At 42.6% G+C, this 15,050-nt stretch overlaps 1 protein-coding gene across 3 annotated transcripts in view; it reads left to right on the top strand.

The window, feature by feature from the left end:
- LOC310954539 (AT-rich interactive domain-containing protein 1B-like) overlaps positions 1 to 15,050 on the top strand; it is a 189,295-nt gene that overhangs the window by 58,525 nt on the left and 115,720 nt on the right. For all 3 annotated transcript variants that reach the window (XM_083924050.1, XM_083924051.1, XM_083924049.1), the window contains exon 4: positions 2,285 to 2,389. In XM_083924050.1, the coding sequence (XP_083780176.1) occupies positions 2,285 to 2,389 (105 nt within the window). The remainder of the gene's footprint in view (positions 1 to 2,284; positions 2,390 to 15,050) is intronic.

Here is a 15,050-nt window from a genome sequence, read left to right as displayed (position 1 = left end):
TTGTATTGTGGACTAGTAGAATTTTTATTTAAGAACGCCATCACACATTCTGATACATTTCATAGCATTTATTTCTCTCTCTGCATGTATTGCTCCATGTGTCACCAGAACCAGACATAGGACAAATTGTGGAAACAGGACAGGACGCTCCCATAATGCCAATTGGCCTACAATATATGTTAACATGCCTTTATTCTCCATCGTATTACCTAAAAAAGCTAAAAGTCATGATAATGCTTTATTCTGAATTACATTGTGGGTTCAGTGAATAAAAGCGATCCAAATTGAAAACATATGAGACAGCTCAACTCTTACGCTAAACAACGACACTGCAGGGCCAGATTTAGTAGCACTGCACAAAGGAGACAGTAAATCAGATGGTGGAGCTTGACACTAGCAATGCAAGGACTGACTTTATGCTAGAAATGTATTTTGAGTAAATGTCCCCCACATGTCTACATACATTAAATAATTGACATTTCAGCAAACATATTTAACATTTTCAATGTTTTTGGAATTAGTGCTTTGGTATTTTAATTGAATAATAATTGAAGCGTAGATTTGAAGGTACTACTCCAGGGCATTTAGGGTCATTAAATTACCTTTTCATAATTATGAACGAACAAGTGCCTTTGTTTTTCTGTCTGTGTGTCTGGTGCATAGCTGCTAATACAGCATGCAAATATGTGAAGAGCATCTTTACATGTACAGTAATGCATAGAGTGAGAATAACACCTTCTATCAGATTTCATAAAGGATGTACAAAAGTACCTGATTGGTATCATTCACCCTGGAAGCACACATTATGACACATGTAATGCTCTAATAATAGATCCATTTCACATAATACATCTCTCGCTGTGAAGGATAATCTTCGGCTATAAAATTATATCACCTAGCTGACAGGGATATTGCCCAACTACTACAGTATAATCACACAACAGATAAGAAATCAAACTGTGGGGAAAATGGATTTTGAAAGTAAAAACCTGAACACACCCTGTATGTGTGTTTGTATAATAGAAAAATGTGCGGCTGTGTGTGTATGTATGTTGTGTCTGGTTGTGTGTTGAAGCACTCGTGTGTGATCTCTTGCAGCGTCTCGCCGATCAGTTATCACTAATCCTTCCACACAGAGCTCTTTAACAAGTTGCTATTGTGCTGCCGACGCTTAACATGATGGAGGAACGACCTCCGCGGTGAATGAAAAGAAGAGGGAGAGGGAAGGAGGGAGCGATACAGAGGGAGGGAGAGGGAGAGGGCAACACCTCCGACAATGGAGAGAAAATTGGTTTACACTAGATAGGCTTGTGATTACAGAGGAAAAGAAAATGACTTAGATTGAACAATAGGACTGAGTGTGTGTTTTGGTGCAGGTTTGTGTGTGTGTGTGTGTGTGTGAGTGTGTGTGCGTGTGTGTGTTTGTGAGTTTGTGAGTGGGTTTTGCAAGGATTAGTGGGTGGTTAGGCCGGGATTTGGTGGAAATGAATTGGTGGGTATGGTGTGCTGATGGGTGCGTGTTTGGGTGTTTTTCAGTCAGCAGTGTGCTGTATCAGTGTGTGTGTGTGTGTGTGTGTGTGTGTGTGTGTGTGTGTGTGTGTGTGTGTGTGTGTGTGTGTGTGTGTGTGTGTGTGTGTGCGTGCGTGCGTGCGTGCGTGCGTGCGTGTGTGTGTGTGTGTGTTTGCGTGCGTGCATGCTTCCTTTTGCAACGTGCCTCTTTGCGTTGTGACTTGACCTAACTGGGAATCAGAGTCTTTATTACAGCCCCTAGACACCCCTAACAATACAGCTCATTCTCTCAATCTCAGCCACACACATTTAGACAATTTTTATCATAATGGAAGAGTGTTGTAGACATAGCTAAGTGTTAAGCAGAAGAAGTAGGATATTGCACCTTTGAATCAATGTCACTACCTATATTTGGAGGGGGAAAATCCTCTAATGTATTCATGTTTCTTTCACACATATACATAAATGGACTTTATAAAAAACAGAAATATGTATATCAATGACAGTATGACCTGGACTCAGGTCAAACAGTCAAACTGTGAACATATTATTTCTCAACATGTTCATAGCCTGAGGGCCTCCAGCACTTTCTGCAGCATTATATGTTGTGATTGTCTTTTTTCCCCTTCCTTCAAAACACATGATCTACACTATTTGTAATATCCTGATTTAGAATCCCCTTCAGAGCCTAAAAATATTGGCAATATACTGTCAAATAAATCCTTTTCTTTCATCGATCATTGTAGTACAGTCAATGACTCTCTGTGTTTTCTAGGAGGCCCAGCAGGAGACGTACGGCACCAGGGGTCCTGTCCCAGCAAGCTCCGGGAAGGCCAACAATGAGGATGGCATCTCCCAGGACCGCCCATCCAGCCTGCCGGTAATAATTTGCACAAAGTATCACCAAATTTGACACAGATATCAAAACATACCATTAAGCCTCAAAGATCTTCTTCCACTTGCTGTAGTTCTCCTTTTTACTGTCTAGTCAGTTGTAAGCTTTTCTCTCCAATCAGATTCTTTAGCTCACCCCTTGACACGCCTCTTTGTCTCATGTCCCATGGGAGAGATGGATTTAACTGCTCATTTCAGAGCTTATGTCTGTGTTTTGACTGGCGTCCACGCTGAAAGCAAGAAAGGCCACATGCATCAGCCCGTGGGTCTCAGCATCATGCACTCGCTCACACATACACCCACATGCACAAAAAAAAGCATATGGACAGTCACAGACATTGTTACTAATGCACGCAGTCACACATGCAAAATCACTAAAAAGCTAAAAAATCGTTAAGCAGGTTGACTGGAGGAGTAATTGAGAAGAAATGGGGTGGCCAGGCTGATCTATGAGGGGAGAGAGATGTGGGCTGCTCTAGCTTTTTGGCTAAACTAATCTTTTTTTTTTTTTTTACTCTATCATTTCTCCCCTCACAGCTCCTCAGCACTTTCAAGCAAAGGATAAATAGATATTTGCAAATGGTGGCAAATATTGGCACTGCTTGAGGTGTGTGCCGTTTAATTTACCGTATACTTTGGAACTGCCGTAGGAGTGCAGGAATACACTGCAAGGAAGGCTAAATTAAGTGTATGAACTCAAATTAAGCCATACTATATAATAGACGTTTAAAGTCTGTGTTCATTGGTCGTGTAAGACACACACTGACTCTGCTTTGATTCAAATCAGCGGCTGATTTATCTGTCGTTTTCCAAGTGATTCCTGCTCCTCTTTCACATGCACACACAGTCACACACTCTTTCCATCTCTTTTAGTTTTTGCTCCATAGCATACCAGTAGTATGTCATCTGCTTTATCTTGGCACTTTTCTCTCCCTTTTTTCTTTCATTTTCATTCTCCCACACTCTTTACCCCCCCCCCCCCCCTTTCCCTTTTCCTCTCTGTCTTTACCTCTAAAGTAGCATCATGAAAGCTTCTTTTTTTCCAACCTCGTGCTATAATGAGAAATGGCCTTGATGTATCAGTGTGTGAATCCGGAGTGAGAGAGCAAGGCGAAGCGAGGAGCCACTGTAGTCGCGGGGGCCGATCTATTTGAACCACCACCAATATCACCCCATATTCCCTCACCACTTTAATCCTGGCGTTTTACCCCTTGGGTTCTCCGTGTGTTTTCACATCCCATCCAAAGCGCATGGCTTGCCGAGATCCTAATCGGCGGCAAGTTTTGATGAGAGAGACACAGAGAGGGAGAGATGGATAGATAGAAGGGAGAGAGAAATTGCTCGGCGTTTGCCAGGCTCTTCCAGCAAGCTGTCACGGCAGAGATGTAACCGTTTTTTTTTCTCTCTCCCCCTCTCTCTTTCTCACTCTCTCGCCGGCGTTTGATGTCAGATCTAAAGCTGCTGTCATCTTTTTTTCCCTTTCTCTCTGTCAGGAGGGAGGGAGCGCGGGTCGGCAAAGTGTCATGTTGTTGTTTTGGGACGAGTCTGCTGTGTGATGTGGCGGGATTTTTTGAAGGGAGACCAAAGGGAAAAAGTGCTTTAGTAACTTATCACAAATGCAAGTCACAGTGCCCCATGGCACTTTAAAATGTAATGCATATGGAATACAAGGAATGCTGTATCTCCACAGCATGCCTTGTATTCCATATCATTGTACAGTATTTGCTGTTAATATGAAATCACCACTGAAGTGCTCCAATTAGAAAAGCATAAGTAAGCACTCAGCACTAGCTTGTTAGTGTATCATTAGCATTGCTGTTATTGTTGACCGTCTATCTACATTTCTATGTAGCTTTGGCTCTGACGTTAACGCTCATGTGTTCAAGTGTTGCTTTGTCTGTCAAAGCGGCTCTCGTTATTAACAAATAAATGAGTAAGCAGGGTTTTCACTGTATACCTTTCAATTTTTAATAGCTTTGTTGCTTCTCATCTGTTAAAAAAACAACTCTTGGTGTCAGCAGTTACTTTAATGTTTACCATCAGGTTTTTCAATGTATCATTTTTAATGCACAATATGTAATGTTCTGCAGCTAGAGGGATCTCAATCAAAACAGTTTGGTGAGGTCAAGTAGCGGGAATTGGTGTCTGTACCACCATTGCCTCATTGCATTGTTTCTCCTAGTTCAGAAGATTTTTGCCGAATTAGCCACACAGGTCTCCTCCTCTTCGCAAACAAACTATCCCACTGATTTAAATCCGTAAAAACACACTGAATGAAACAGTTTTGCACTAAAAATCAGTGTACTGTATCTCTGATGCTGTTCAGTGGACAAAGGACGTCTCAAAGGTTCAGCCAGCAGTTTTTTGCCTAGCTTGTTTCTCTGATAACTTAAGATCCAGACATCCTTAATCTGGTTAGAATATATAGTTTAAACTAACCAAGATTTTAAAAGTGTATCTTGAAAGTAGATAAAAAGTTATTTTATGATGGCTTCTCACTGTCATATGCGCATATGACACGATTTACAGGTGACTTGTAACGGACCGAAACTTAAAATAAAATTACAGAAACATGTTGGAAAAATTTTTGGACAATGAAAGTACACAAATAAACAACAAGATCTAGTGGTTTTAAGACATTTTAATTTGGGAAAGTTACATATAATACCTTTAAACTGACCTGGCATTAACCACCTAATTTCAATATCAGGTTAGCATTAAAATCCAATATTTCTCTTACAGTATTTTCATCCTCTTCAGACTTACTGTGGTTAAGCTGAGCCTGTTCTTCTAGTTCCACACAATAGTGAAGACAGGAGCCAGAGCAAAGATCATCTATTGAGAAGATGAACCACTTAATAGTGAATAAAAAAGGTGCCGGTTGCCCCCATATATTTCTCCCCCTTGTAGGTGCACATCACACGGTGAGAGTAAAAAAGGAAACCCACAGGAATTTTAGCTGAAGGTGAAACCAACAATTGTTTTGTTTTTGTTTTTTTGGTTTGTTATTCCAACCCAAAGCCATAACTTTTACATCCTATCTGTTTATTTGCACATCAGTTTGAAAGCTTCTTATTGACTTGTGCCATTTAAAAAATTGCCCTGATATCCCCATTACATGTGTGCCAGTTATAGGTTAATAAAAGGTGACATGTCATGTTGGTTACGGAGCTGGATACATGATTGGCTCAGAATGACATGTTGACTACTTTCTTGTTATTTCCTGTGGGTGTGTGGCGGTGATGTTTCTGGTACATACAAATAGTAAGAGAGTGAGAGCTCCCTGTGTTCCTCCACTCTGTAGTGCCATCAGCCCTTTGCATCTTTTGCCTAACATCGCTAAGTAGAGCCAGTTCTTCCAGTGCCACAATAAGGTGAGGAGCCAGGGCTTTCACCCCCCCCCCCCCACACACACACACACACACACACACACACACACACACACATCTCCCCTCTCCCAACCCCCACTGCCACCCCTGTTCCAGTCACTACATGTTCCCTGCTCTCCGGCGCTCCCCTGACAGCCTGCCAAGCTGCCGCACAGCCTCCCATCCTCTGGGACATGGGAGAGGATGGCCAGCCATGTGGAAAGGCAGAGAGAGAGCTGGGGGTGGGAGGGTGAGGTGAGGTGGGTGGTGAGGGAAGAGATGAGAATGAGTGAGAGAGAGAGAGAGAGAGAGAGAGAGAGAGAGAGAGAGAGAGAGAGAGGCGTGAAGCGGTGAAGTGAAACGTGGTTATCTTTTTGTCACTTGTTCAGGGTGAGGGATGTTGAATTCAGGCTATGGGGTTCCGGCAGTGACATGTTATCCACACAAGCACACACACACATGCACACACACACACATAAGAAAATATTTTTGTATGTCTTTCAGTGCTCATTTGCCCCTCCTTGACTTATTTTCCATTAGACAAAAGGAGGAATTCAGAAACACTATCTCTCCCTCGCTGTCTCTTCCCTCTCATTCCTGTCCACCTTGCCCTCCCCTGTTTTTCCAAGTGTTAGGTCATGAATGATTGACAGGGCACAGCTGGAGAGGCCTGCTCCTCTCTCTCTCTCTCTCTCTCTGTCTCTCGCTCTCTCTCTCTCTCTCTCTCTCTCTCTCTCTCTCTCTCACAAACACACACACGCATCACACACTCTGATACACATTCTGCCCTCTGCGAACCGTTTTCAGACACCAAGTGTGTGTGCTCTATCAGAGCATGTCAGTCAGGCTGCCTATACAGTATGTGCTCTCCCCGCTGCTGTGTTTTATTTTAGAGTCCCCAGGCAGGCAGGCCGGCAGGCAGGCCAGCAGGCAGCGCAGAGTAATGTCATACAGCAGGGTTAGATTCAGCCTCCACATTAGTGCACACAGGGGGGAGGAGAGGAGAGGAAAATAGGAGGCAAAGGGAGTCAAGAAAGCAAAGAAATGCACAGGGAAGAAACAGAATGATGGGGGAGAGAAGGGTGGAGTTAAAGGACGGGGGAGGGACTCTTGGAAAGAAAAACATGTCTCTTATATTGGTTTGGACATATGGTTTAAAATATACACAGATTATATACTGTGGATGTAAATCATTCAGCATATATTTTAAGAGACCATTCAAATTACACTGACAAAATGCATTAGCCATCATTCCAAGTGTACTTTCCATGTAGGAATATCATTTCGGCTTATTTTTGTTTATGCTTCAGATATATTTTCACAGCATGTGGAGAGAGAAAAGGAGGGTAGGTGGGGAAAGAGAGGGAGGCAAGGGGACTCAGAGACGAGATGTTCTCTGGACCCTGCTGCCTATTCTTAGAACAGACAGCAGCACTGAAGGCCACAGCAGCTCCCTGCCACTGCTGTGAACACATTGCGGCTCTGAGAATAGGACAGCTAATCTGAAGCCAGTTTCACACTGTGGTATTGCTCCTGGTCACGCCAGTCTTAAACCTGAAGCCCAATTCGCTCAAATTCGAGTAAGATTTGATTGATTCATTGTCCCTTTCTGTGTTGATGGACAGGATTCCATAATTTACCATATGATTTGAGATTTCTGTATCAGACTTGTATTTTTTCTCATTACTCTCCTCAAATTGGCTACTGCGCGCACACATAATACGTGTTTCCACTTTTTCCCCATTTCACTACAGATATCATGACACAGCGAGTCAGAGGACCCTGGCTTCATCTAAAATGCAGACAGGCTATTTTTCCGCTTGTATGCCAGCCTGTTTTCATTTGCTCCTCATGAATCATTTAGCACGCACACACACAGTTTCATGTACATGCGTAGTTTTTTTGATCCTCAAGAGCCGGGGAACAAGTGTTTTTGCTGGGGCCATATCATTTGTTCCCCAGCGGCTTAAAAACACAGACGTACAGGAAGTGGAACTGATCTGCGTATAAGATTTCTCTGGGTCTTTCATCTGCATCTCCAGCAGGGTTTCTAACCTAGAGAATTCACCCGGGATCATGTCTGAAACTGTATTTGCAGCCACTGTTTTAATTAGGCAGCTTCTAAATATTTGTAGCTTGTTTTTAATATTTTAGCAGCTTAAATGTCTGCAAAAACCTTTGAGAGTAATAAGCTTCCGGATTCTTTTGGGATTTTGTCCACACTTGAGCAGCAACTAAGTCCAATATGAAATGATAACCACCTGAAAAGAGGCCAGCCATTAGTAGGAAGCTCCATGTTGCTGAAGTGTCTTTTAGAAGGGCACTGAATCCCTACCAGCAATCGTCTGCAGCTGACACTGCGCTCTCATCCCCTGTGGAAGAGAAACAAACCAAAAGAGAATTTCCCTATGGAGATCAATAAAGTACTTTTTGCCTGAAGGCTTTTAGTTGAATCTTATGGCAAAATGTGATGGCTACACACTGTTCTACCTACTGGGAACTATGCTGGCCAGTGTAGGTTATTAAAGCAAACTGGTAACACAAGGTTGAGCAGCAGTGGTACAGAGAGGGGGGGAGAAGCTCCACAGCTGCGGAGGAGGCCATGTTTATACCCGTCCACTCCTGACAGGCTGGCTGACTGAAGCCAAGAGTGAAGAGAGCTGCGTGTCCATGTGTGCACGCACTCTGTCCGAGCACCGCTAATATACTCACCTACCCCTATGCTCACACATGCGTACACCCCCAAGTGTGTGACAGGCTTTATGATTTGAGAGTGAAAGGGAAATGGAGAGGGATGAACTTGGTTAAGAAAACACCAGTCCTGTTCCACTGGCGCCTCTCCACCAGTCTCTCCTACAGAGGAGGAGAGACTGAGGGGGGAGATAAGAGAGGAGGACAAGAGGGAGTAATGATTGACCCTAGAAGGAGAGAAAGTTTCCCCTCTATTTTTTTATTTATCCTTTGCCCAACAGTTCTCCTTCTCTGGCTGGTGGCTTTTGTCAAAGCTTGTTTCTTCTAACAAGTTAGGAAGACCAGTTCGAATTCAGGACAAAAAGGGACGGAGATGGAGAGGTAGCTCATTGCTGTAGGGTGCACACACACTAATGATTTGTATTCAAGTGACAAGCAGGATTCTGCATAAACATCTAAAAAATGGATGATGTAAATGGGAAGAGGATGACTGTGTGTGGAGAAGTGTGTGCTTATGTTGACAAAGACACATTACGTGATTTACCAGTTTGACATGTCCATTCAAGGTGTTACATCCGTTGTTGTTCTTAGAATGTGATCCTGGCTGGACATCGCCTCAATTCACTCTCTTCAATCTTTGTTTGATTTGCCTTGAATAAAAATGCCCTTTGGTATTGATTTCAGAACACCAAATAGATCTTCTCAAGTGCATACTTGATATATAGATTTCATTTCTGCCAACCATTAAAGCCAGATATGCCCTTCTGGCACTAAGCACTCCATTATAAATGGTGATTTTCCGTTACCACATTAATATTTAAATTAACTGTTAAAATGGCTTCGAATGTTATTGAGCCAATCTGAACTGAAGATTGGAAACATCTATTTTATATTCATTAGTAGTTTGGACATGAGAATGTTCTCTTGCCAAATGATTTTTCACTTTATGAATTTGGGAGGATTTCTCTTCCTCACTGGATGATAATGTGAATTGAGGTAACAAATATTTGAAGTTGACTGACAGTTGCTGTAGCTGATAGTGTTTTTTCTTCTGCTCATTGTTCATTCTTCATAGTGTAGCAGAGAAAAACATAGAGGAATATAGAGTCAGTGAGAAAAAGGACTAAGAGTTGCTGTAGAAGGAAAGAATAAGTAAAGACCACATCATCTCCCTCTTTCCTTTCTCCCCCATATCTCCCTCCCACTTTCCTCCCCTTCTCCCTTCTTAAGCATCCTCCCCTCTGTCCCCCTTCACTCCCTCTTTCCCTAGCTTCAGTCATCCACTTCTAACCTTTCTGAGTTTATTTTTATGTCTGATCCTGGATGCCTGGCTTCTCAGAGGGCTGGCAGGGTAGGAAGGACAGAGGCAGCAGAGGAAGGGAGGAAAAGAAAAGTGAAGGTACTGAAGGAGGGATGGAGGGGGGAAGGAGCCATCAGAGAAGGGAATGTTCTGTCATCACCATGGCTCCCTCTGGCTGCTGGGAGGCTGAAATTACATCTGACTTTGAAGTTCAGGGCAGCAACACCGCTAGTGTTGCTATAGTGACAGGAAGTGTGTGTGTGTGTGTGTGTGTGTGTGTGTGTGTGTGTGTGTGTGTGTGTGTGTGTGTGTGTGTGTGTGTGTGTGTGTGTGTGTGTGTGTGCGTGTGTAAACTCCTTGGGAGGTTTATTATGCATGATCCACACTGTGACTAGTCCTGATGGCATTACAGTGCTGTTATTAATCTACTTTCATAAGATACCTGTGCTTTAAACACATCCACACATCCACACGCACGATCATATCTGGGAAGCCATGCTAAGATGCATTCACGCATAAACACACACACACACGCACATAACCCATTTCACAGCTGGATTCAAACTTCACGTTGTGCCTTTTAAAGATTAAGATAAAGTTTTTCCTCTTATTATCTTTGAGAAGGTTTAGCTGGCTGCACACTGCGCTTACAGGCAAATGCATAAGCAACTGCATGTGAAAAAACAACACACATATGCACACACACGCAGAGTTGTTCAGATTGCAGATAGCTGTGTTTGGGTTGTTTGAGCTGCTAATATTCCACTGAGTCCTCGAATATTTATGGCTTTTGTTTCAAACTCTGAGAGCGAGGAGAAGAGCATTTTCAAAGGTAACATAGACAGATAGAGAGATAGACAGATTCAGTTTCAGAATAAGACTAATAAAAAAGATGAAAAAGATGAAGGGAGAGAGAGAGAGGGGGGGGAGATGTATATGGTGAAGAGGGATGGAGAGGTTGGAAATAATGTTCCATTAATGCAGAGCCAGGCTCTTGCTGAGGGCCCAGCGCCAATCTGCATCTCCCTACAGTCTGCCTGCTATACATTTTTCATGAACGCTGAGCGAGAATTAGCGACGGATTGCTGCTGCAAATCGCTTCTCCTTGGTCAGGGGGCCGATGGAGAGGGAGAGGAGGAGAAAGAGAGAGGGGAAGAGAATGATGAGAGTAAAGGAGGGAGGGAACAGTGTATGAATGAGGAGAGGTGAGATAGAGGAGAACAGAACAGAATGATTGAAATGGATGTGGGGTCTGCACACAGTGTCAACACTTATTATTGCCAGCATACATAACCACCAAGTCACACTCATTGTCCACATAAAGTCTATGCAGTGATAATCTAGTTCTGGCAGTCTAATGTAACATTGCACTGATTCTACAGTATATTTGACTTATATTTTAAGTGTTGGACTGTATCTAGAACCCCATGCGTAGACAGTCCAAGTACTACAGTTAGCTAATAAATGTCCCTGGATGTAATGAATTTGGGTATATTAATGTCATAATCTGCACCATTTTATATTATCATTTTGTCAAAAATCCTACCTGCAGAGGAAAATGTGTGTTTATGGATGTTTTCCATGTTTTGTGTGTGGGTGTCACCTACAAAATGTCAAACGTTAGGAACAGGCAATAAAATAAAATGAAAAGACCTAAAAACTAAAAAAACATATCACTAAATCAATGCCCACAGTGGTTGAATTAATGATCTTGCTGATTTTACTTTTAAGGGGCATTCCACTGAGTCTGTATTGAACTTTAAATGTGATGAACTCCGTGCCACCAGTTTGTAGTGCTGGCTTTCTGATATACTGTACATTTCCATCATATAATCTCCCTCTTTTTACAGGATTAGTAGGACTCCTCATAACAAATAAGCTTGATCTCAATGCGTAAAAGAAAATAATGTGGGATTTTTCATATCTGGTCTGGTCTGGTCTGGTCTCTCCTCTCCTCTCCTCTCCTCTCCTCTCCTCTCCTCTCCTCTCCTCTCCTCTCCTCTCCTCTCCACATTTTTTCTCTCCTAGACCTGTGTGCCATATAGTTCTGACCCCAATCTTAGCTTAACTCTCTACTTCAATATAGCCCACTTCCATTGTCCCCCAGTGGCCTTGTGCTGCGTTAACAGACCCTTGCTGACCCGGCTGGCTGACTGACTGGTTTACTCATATGCTGTCTGGTTTACTCACTGGTTGTATACCTGCTCTCTGTTTCTCTGAGGAACAATTTCCTAGTATGAGATTAGATGGCATTTATAGGTGTGTGAAGGCAACACAAACGCTCATTAGTCTCTCATCAGTTATCTCATAGTTAATTTAGAAGTCTGCAGTTTATAGACAAATCAATCATATTTGATATTCCGTAAGTCAAAAGATTGCACCTGCAGTTCCGTAAATAATTTGATTTCTTCTAAGAAATGATACTGGATCATTTTCATCCTTTAATCTCAAATATTCTAAGACACACACTGCTGCATTATAGTCATAGGTCAAGACCTGGGACACACTGTTACCATGTGGCTGTCCACTGCTACACTGTTACTGCTTTATAAAGGCTATACTGTAGGATGGACCCATGTGTTTATCTATATCGGTGATGAAAAGAAACTGGTCTCTGACAGAAAGAGAAGATGTGTATTTGTGTGTGCGTGCATGCATGTGTGCGCGTAGGGCCTATGATTGCTGCTGTAATCTGCTCTCTCCTGCCAGCCACAGTTATTACAGTTGTCGATATGGTGCTCAGGGCTTTATAGACCCAAGCAACAAGACTCAGTCTGGACGCCCGCCAGAGTGTGTATGTGCCAAAGTGCTTTATATTTGTTTACGCCCTTGTGTGCGCACATGTGTGTGCATGATCTTTGGCTGTGTGTGTATGTAATTGAGCTCTCCTCTCATGTAAAGACCAGTTCAGCAGTGTGTTAATTACTTATGTTACAAAGTGTTTGACCCCACATTGTGTGCATGATATGTACCATGTTTACTTTATTCTTGCATGCATCAGTATGCATGTCAGTGAACCTGTGTGGGCTCCATCTTTTCTTGGCCAGGTCTACTGTGTTAAAGACCTGCTGCTTTGCTGTTAATTGATTGAAGAGGGGTAAAAGAGAAGAACTTAAAGAAAATAACAGCGTGGGAAGAGAGGGAAAAAGGCTTCAGTGTCTGGAAGCTGTTGCAGGAGAGTCAAAAAGGGATTGGAAGAAGAAAGAGACAGAATGAGGAAGGCGGGGAGAAGGGTATTGGCTGGGAAGGAAGCGGGGAAGGAAGGAGGCATCGAAGTGTGGAGGGGTTTTCTCCTCGTGGTATTCAGCCTTGATTGATGCATGTTGTCCAGTCCGCTTCTACCGTTTACTGTCTTGCCAGCCTGATTACTATCAGGGCTTGGCAGTGGGTTACAATGGGACTGAAACAATACTTGTGTAACATTTGCTTTTGTAACACTGTCATACATGGATAAGCGCGCACACACAAAGACACACACGGTGAGGGTCACTGATGGCCCATTTTCCTAGTCACACTGCTCTTTTGGAAGTGTACAACCATCTGTCCGATTTGGCCAAACGATTAAACAAATCCTCCCTCTCTCTTTCTCTGTGTATCAGTGTGTACGTGTGTTTGTGAGCCAGCAGTGTGATTGAGGTTTTCCTCACATATGAGTAACCTATGACCTCCACAGCATGAATGACCTGTCTGCCATGGTGTTTGTGTGTATACACATGTGTGTGTGTCTCTATTCTTTTGCTTTGCTTGAAAGATAACTTCCATCTCTTGATGGATGTACCACCCTAGAAATTAAGAAACAATATTCCTTCTGTTCAGAGAAAACATCTTAGTTTATAATTGATTCTTTATGAGCTCTAATTCTTTTAAATGTTTCTGTGTGTTCTGAGTAAGGTTTGGTAGTTATAATTGATTCTTATTAAGTTTTAATTGTTGTTTCTCAATGGACTGAGTACATTCTAATTGTTTTAATGATTTCATAATGTAATAAGACCCCCTGAGCCCACATCACCCATAAAAACCTGGCAAGACTTTTCTTTTTAAATATGCAGCTGTCTATCAGCAAACAACTCTTCACCTTTTGGGGGCACAGAGTCAATTGTGTGTTTGTCCATGTTTGTAGGAAGTGCCACTACAGTGCCATTACAGTCATTACCCGGTGGCAACAACAGTGCAGAGACGATGGATAAAAAAGAGAATTGGATGCAGTATTCCAGGCGGGAGCTCCATTCATTCCTATGAAAGTTGCTGAATGAAAGAAGTTCAACTGCTGCATATAAAAACACCCAGTTGATCAGCACTGCTTCCGCATTATCGGGCCCTTAAAGCAGGCGCATTAGAGACTTCCGCCAGTCAATCAGTCAAATTCTTACAGTGAAAGATAGTGAAGTCATTTGTGAGGGGTTGTGTTGCTTGAAAAAATGTATCAACTGAAATGTTGACAGTGGAATAAAGTATTTTCTGGACCCAAACCACAAACCCAAAATAAAAGCATTAACCTGAAAATGGGCATATCATGGTACCTTTGTTATATATTTGCTGCTAATAGTGCTGTTATTTACTTTTTTATTTTAAATGCAGGAGTTTTACTTGTAATGGAGTATGTTTACATATTACATTTCATCCTTTTGACAGAAGCAACTTACATATCTTCTTCTTCTGAAAAGGGATCCAAGTACTTCCTCAATCACTGACCAAAAGATGTCCATTTATGCAGCCAGACACCAAACTCATCAGAAGAATCACAAAAAAGATTAGTCCTGTTAAGACACTGCAGGTTTCACTAACACACACACTCACACACGCACACACACACACACACACACACACACACACACACACACACACACACACACACACACACACACACACACACACACACACACACACACACACACACACACACACACACACACACACACACACACAGTTTGCACCAACACACTCAGTCGGGGTAATTTTGAATTGAGTCTTGTGGTAGCTTTGGATAGCATTTGGGCTAATGCTGTGCCATGTGCTTCCTCCCAGGTCAGTGCGTCCATTAGCAGCCATATTATTGCCACATAATGGCTTATTGGTTGGTGGGGAAAAATTATCAAGGGGCCAGGAGGAGAAGAGAGAGAGAAAGACAGAAAGACGGAAAGCTACAAAGATGAAGAGAGAGGGAGAATGAGATGAAGAAAGCTGTCTCTAGCAGGGCCTCCGAATTGAGTTACACAGATTCAAGATTTGTCGTCTCTCAAGTCTTTTTCTCTCTCTTCTTTTTCATTTCTTGTTTCCACCCCCTTCTC

The sequence above is a fragment of the Echiichthys vipera genome (genome assembly GCF_963691815.1).
Source record: "Echiichthys vipera genome assembly, chromosome: 12".
NCBI classification, from domain to species: domain Eukaryota; kingdom Metazoa; phylum Chordata; class Actinopteri; order Perciformes; family Trachinidae; genus Echiichthys; species Echiichthys vipera.
The sequence above is the reverse complement of the archived record's forward strand: the minus strand, read 5'-3'. Positions and strand labels throughout refer to the sequence as shown.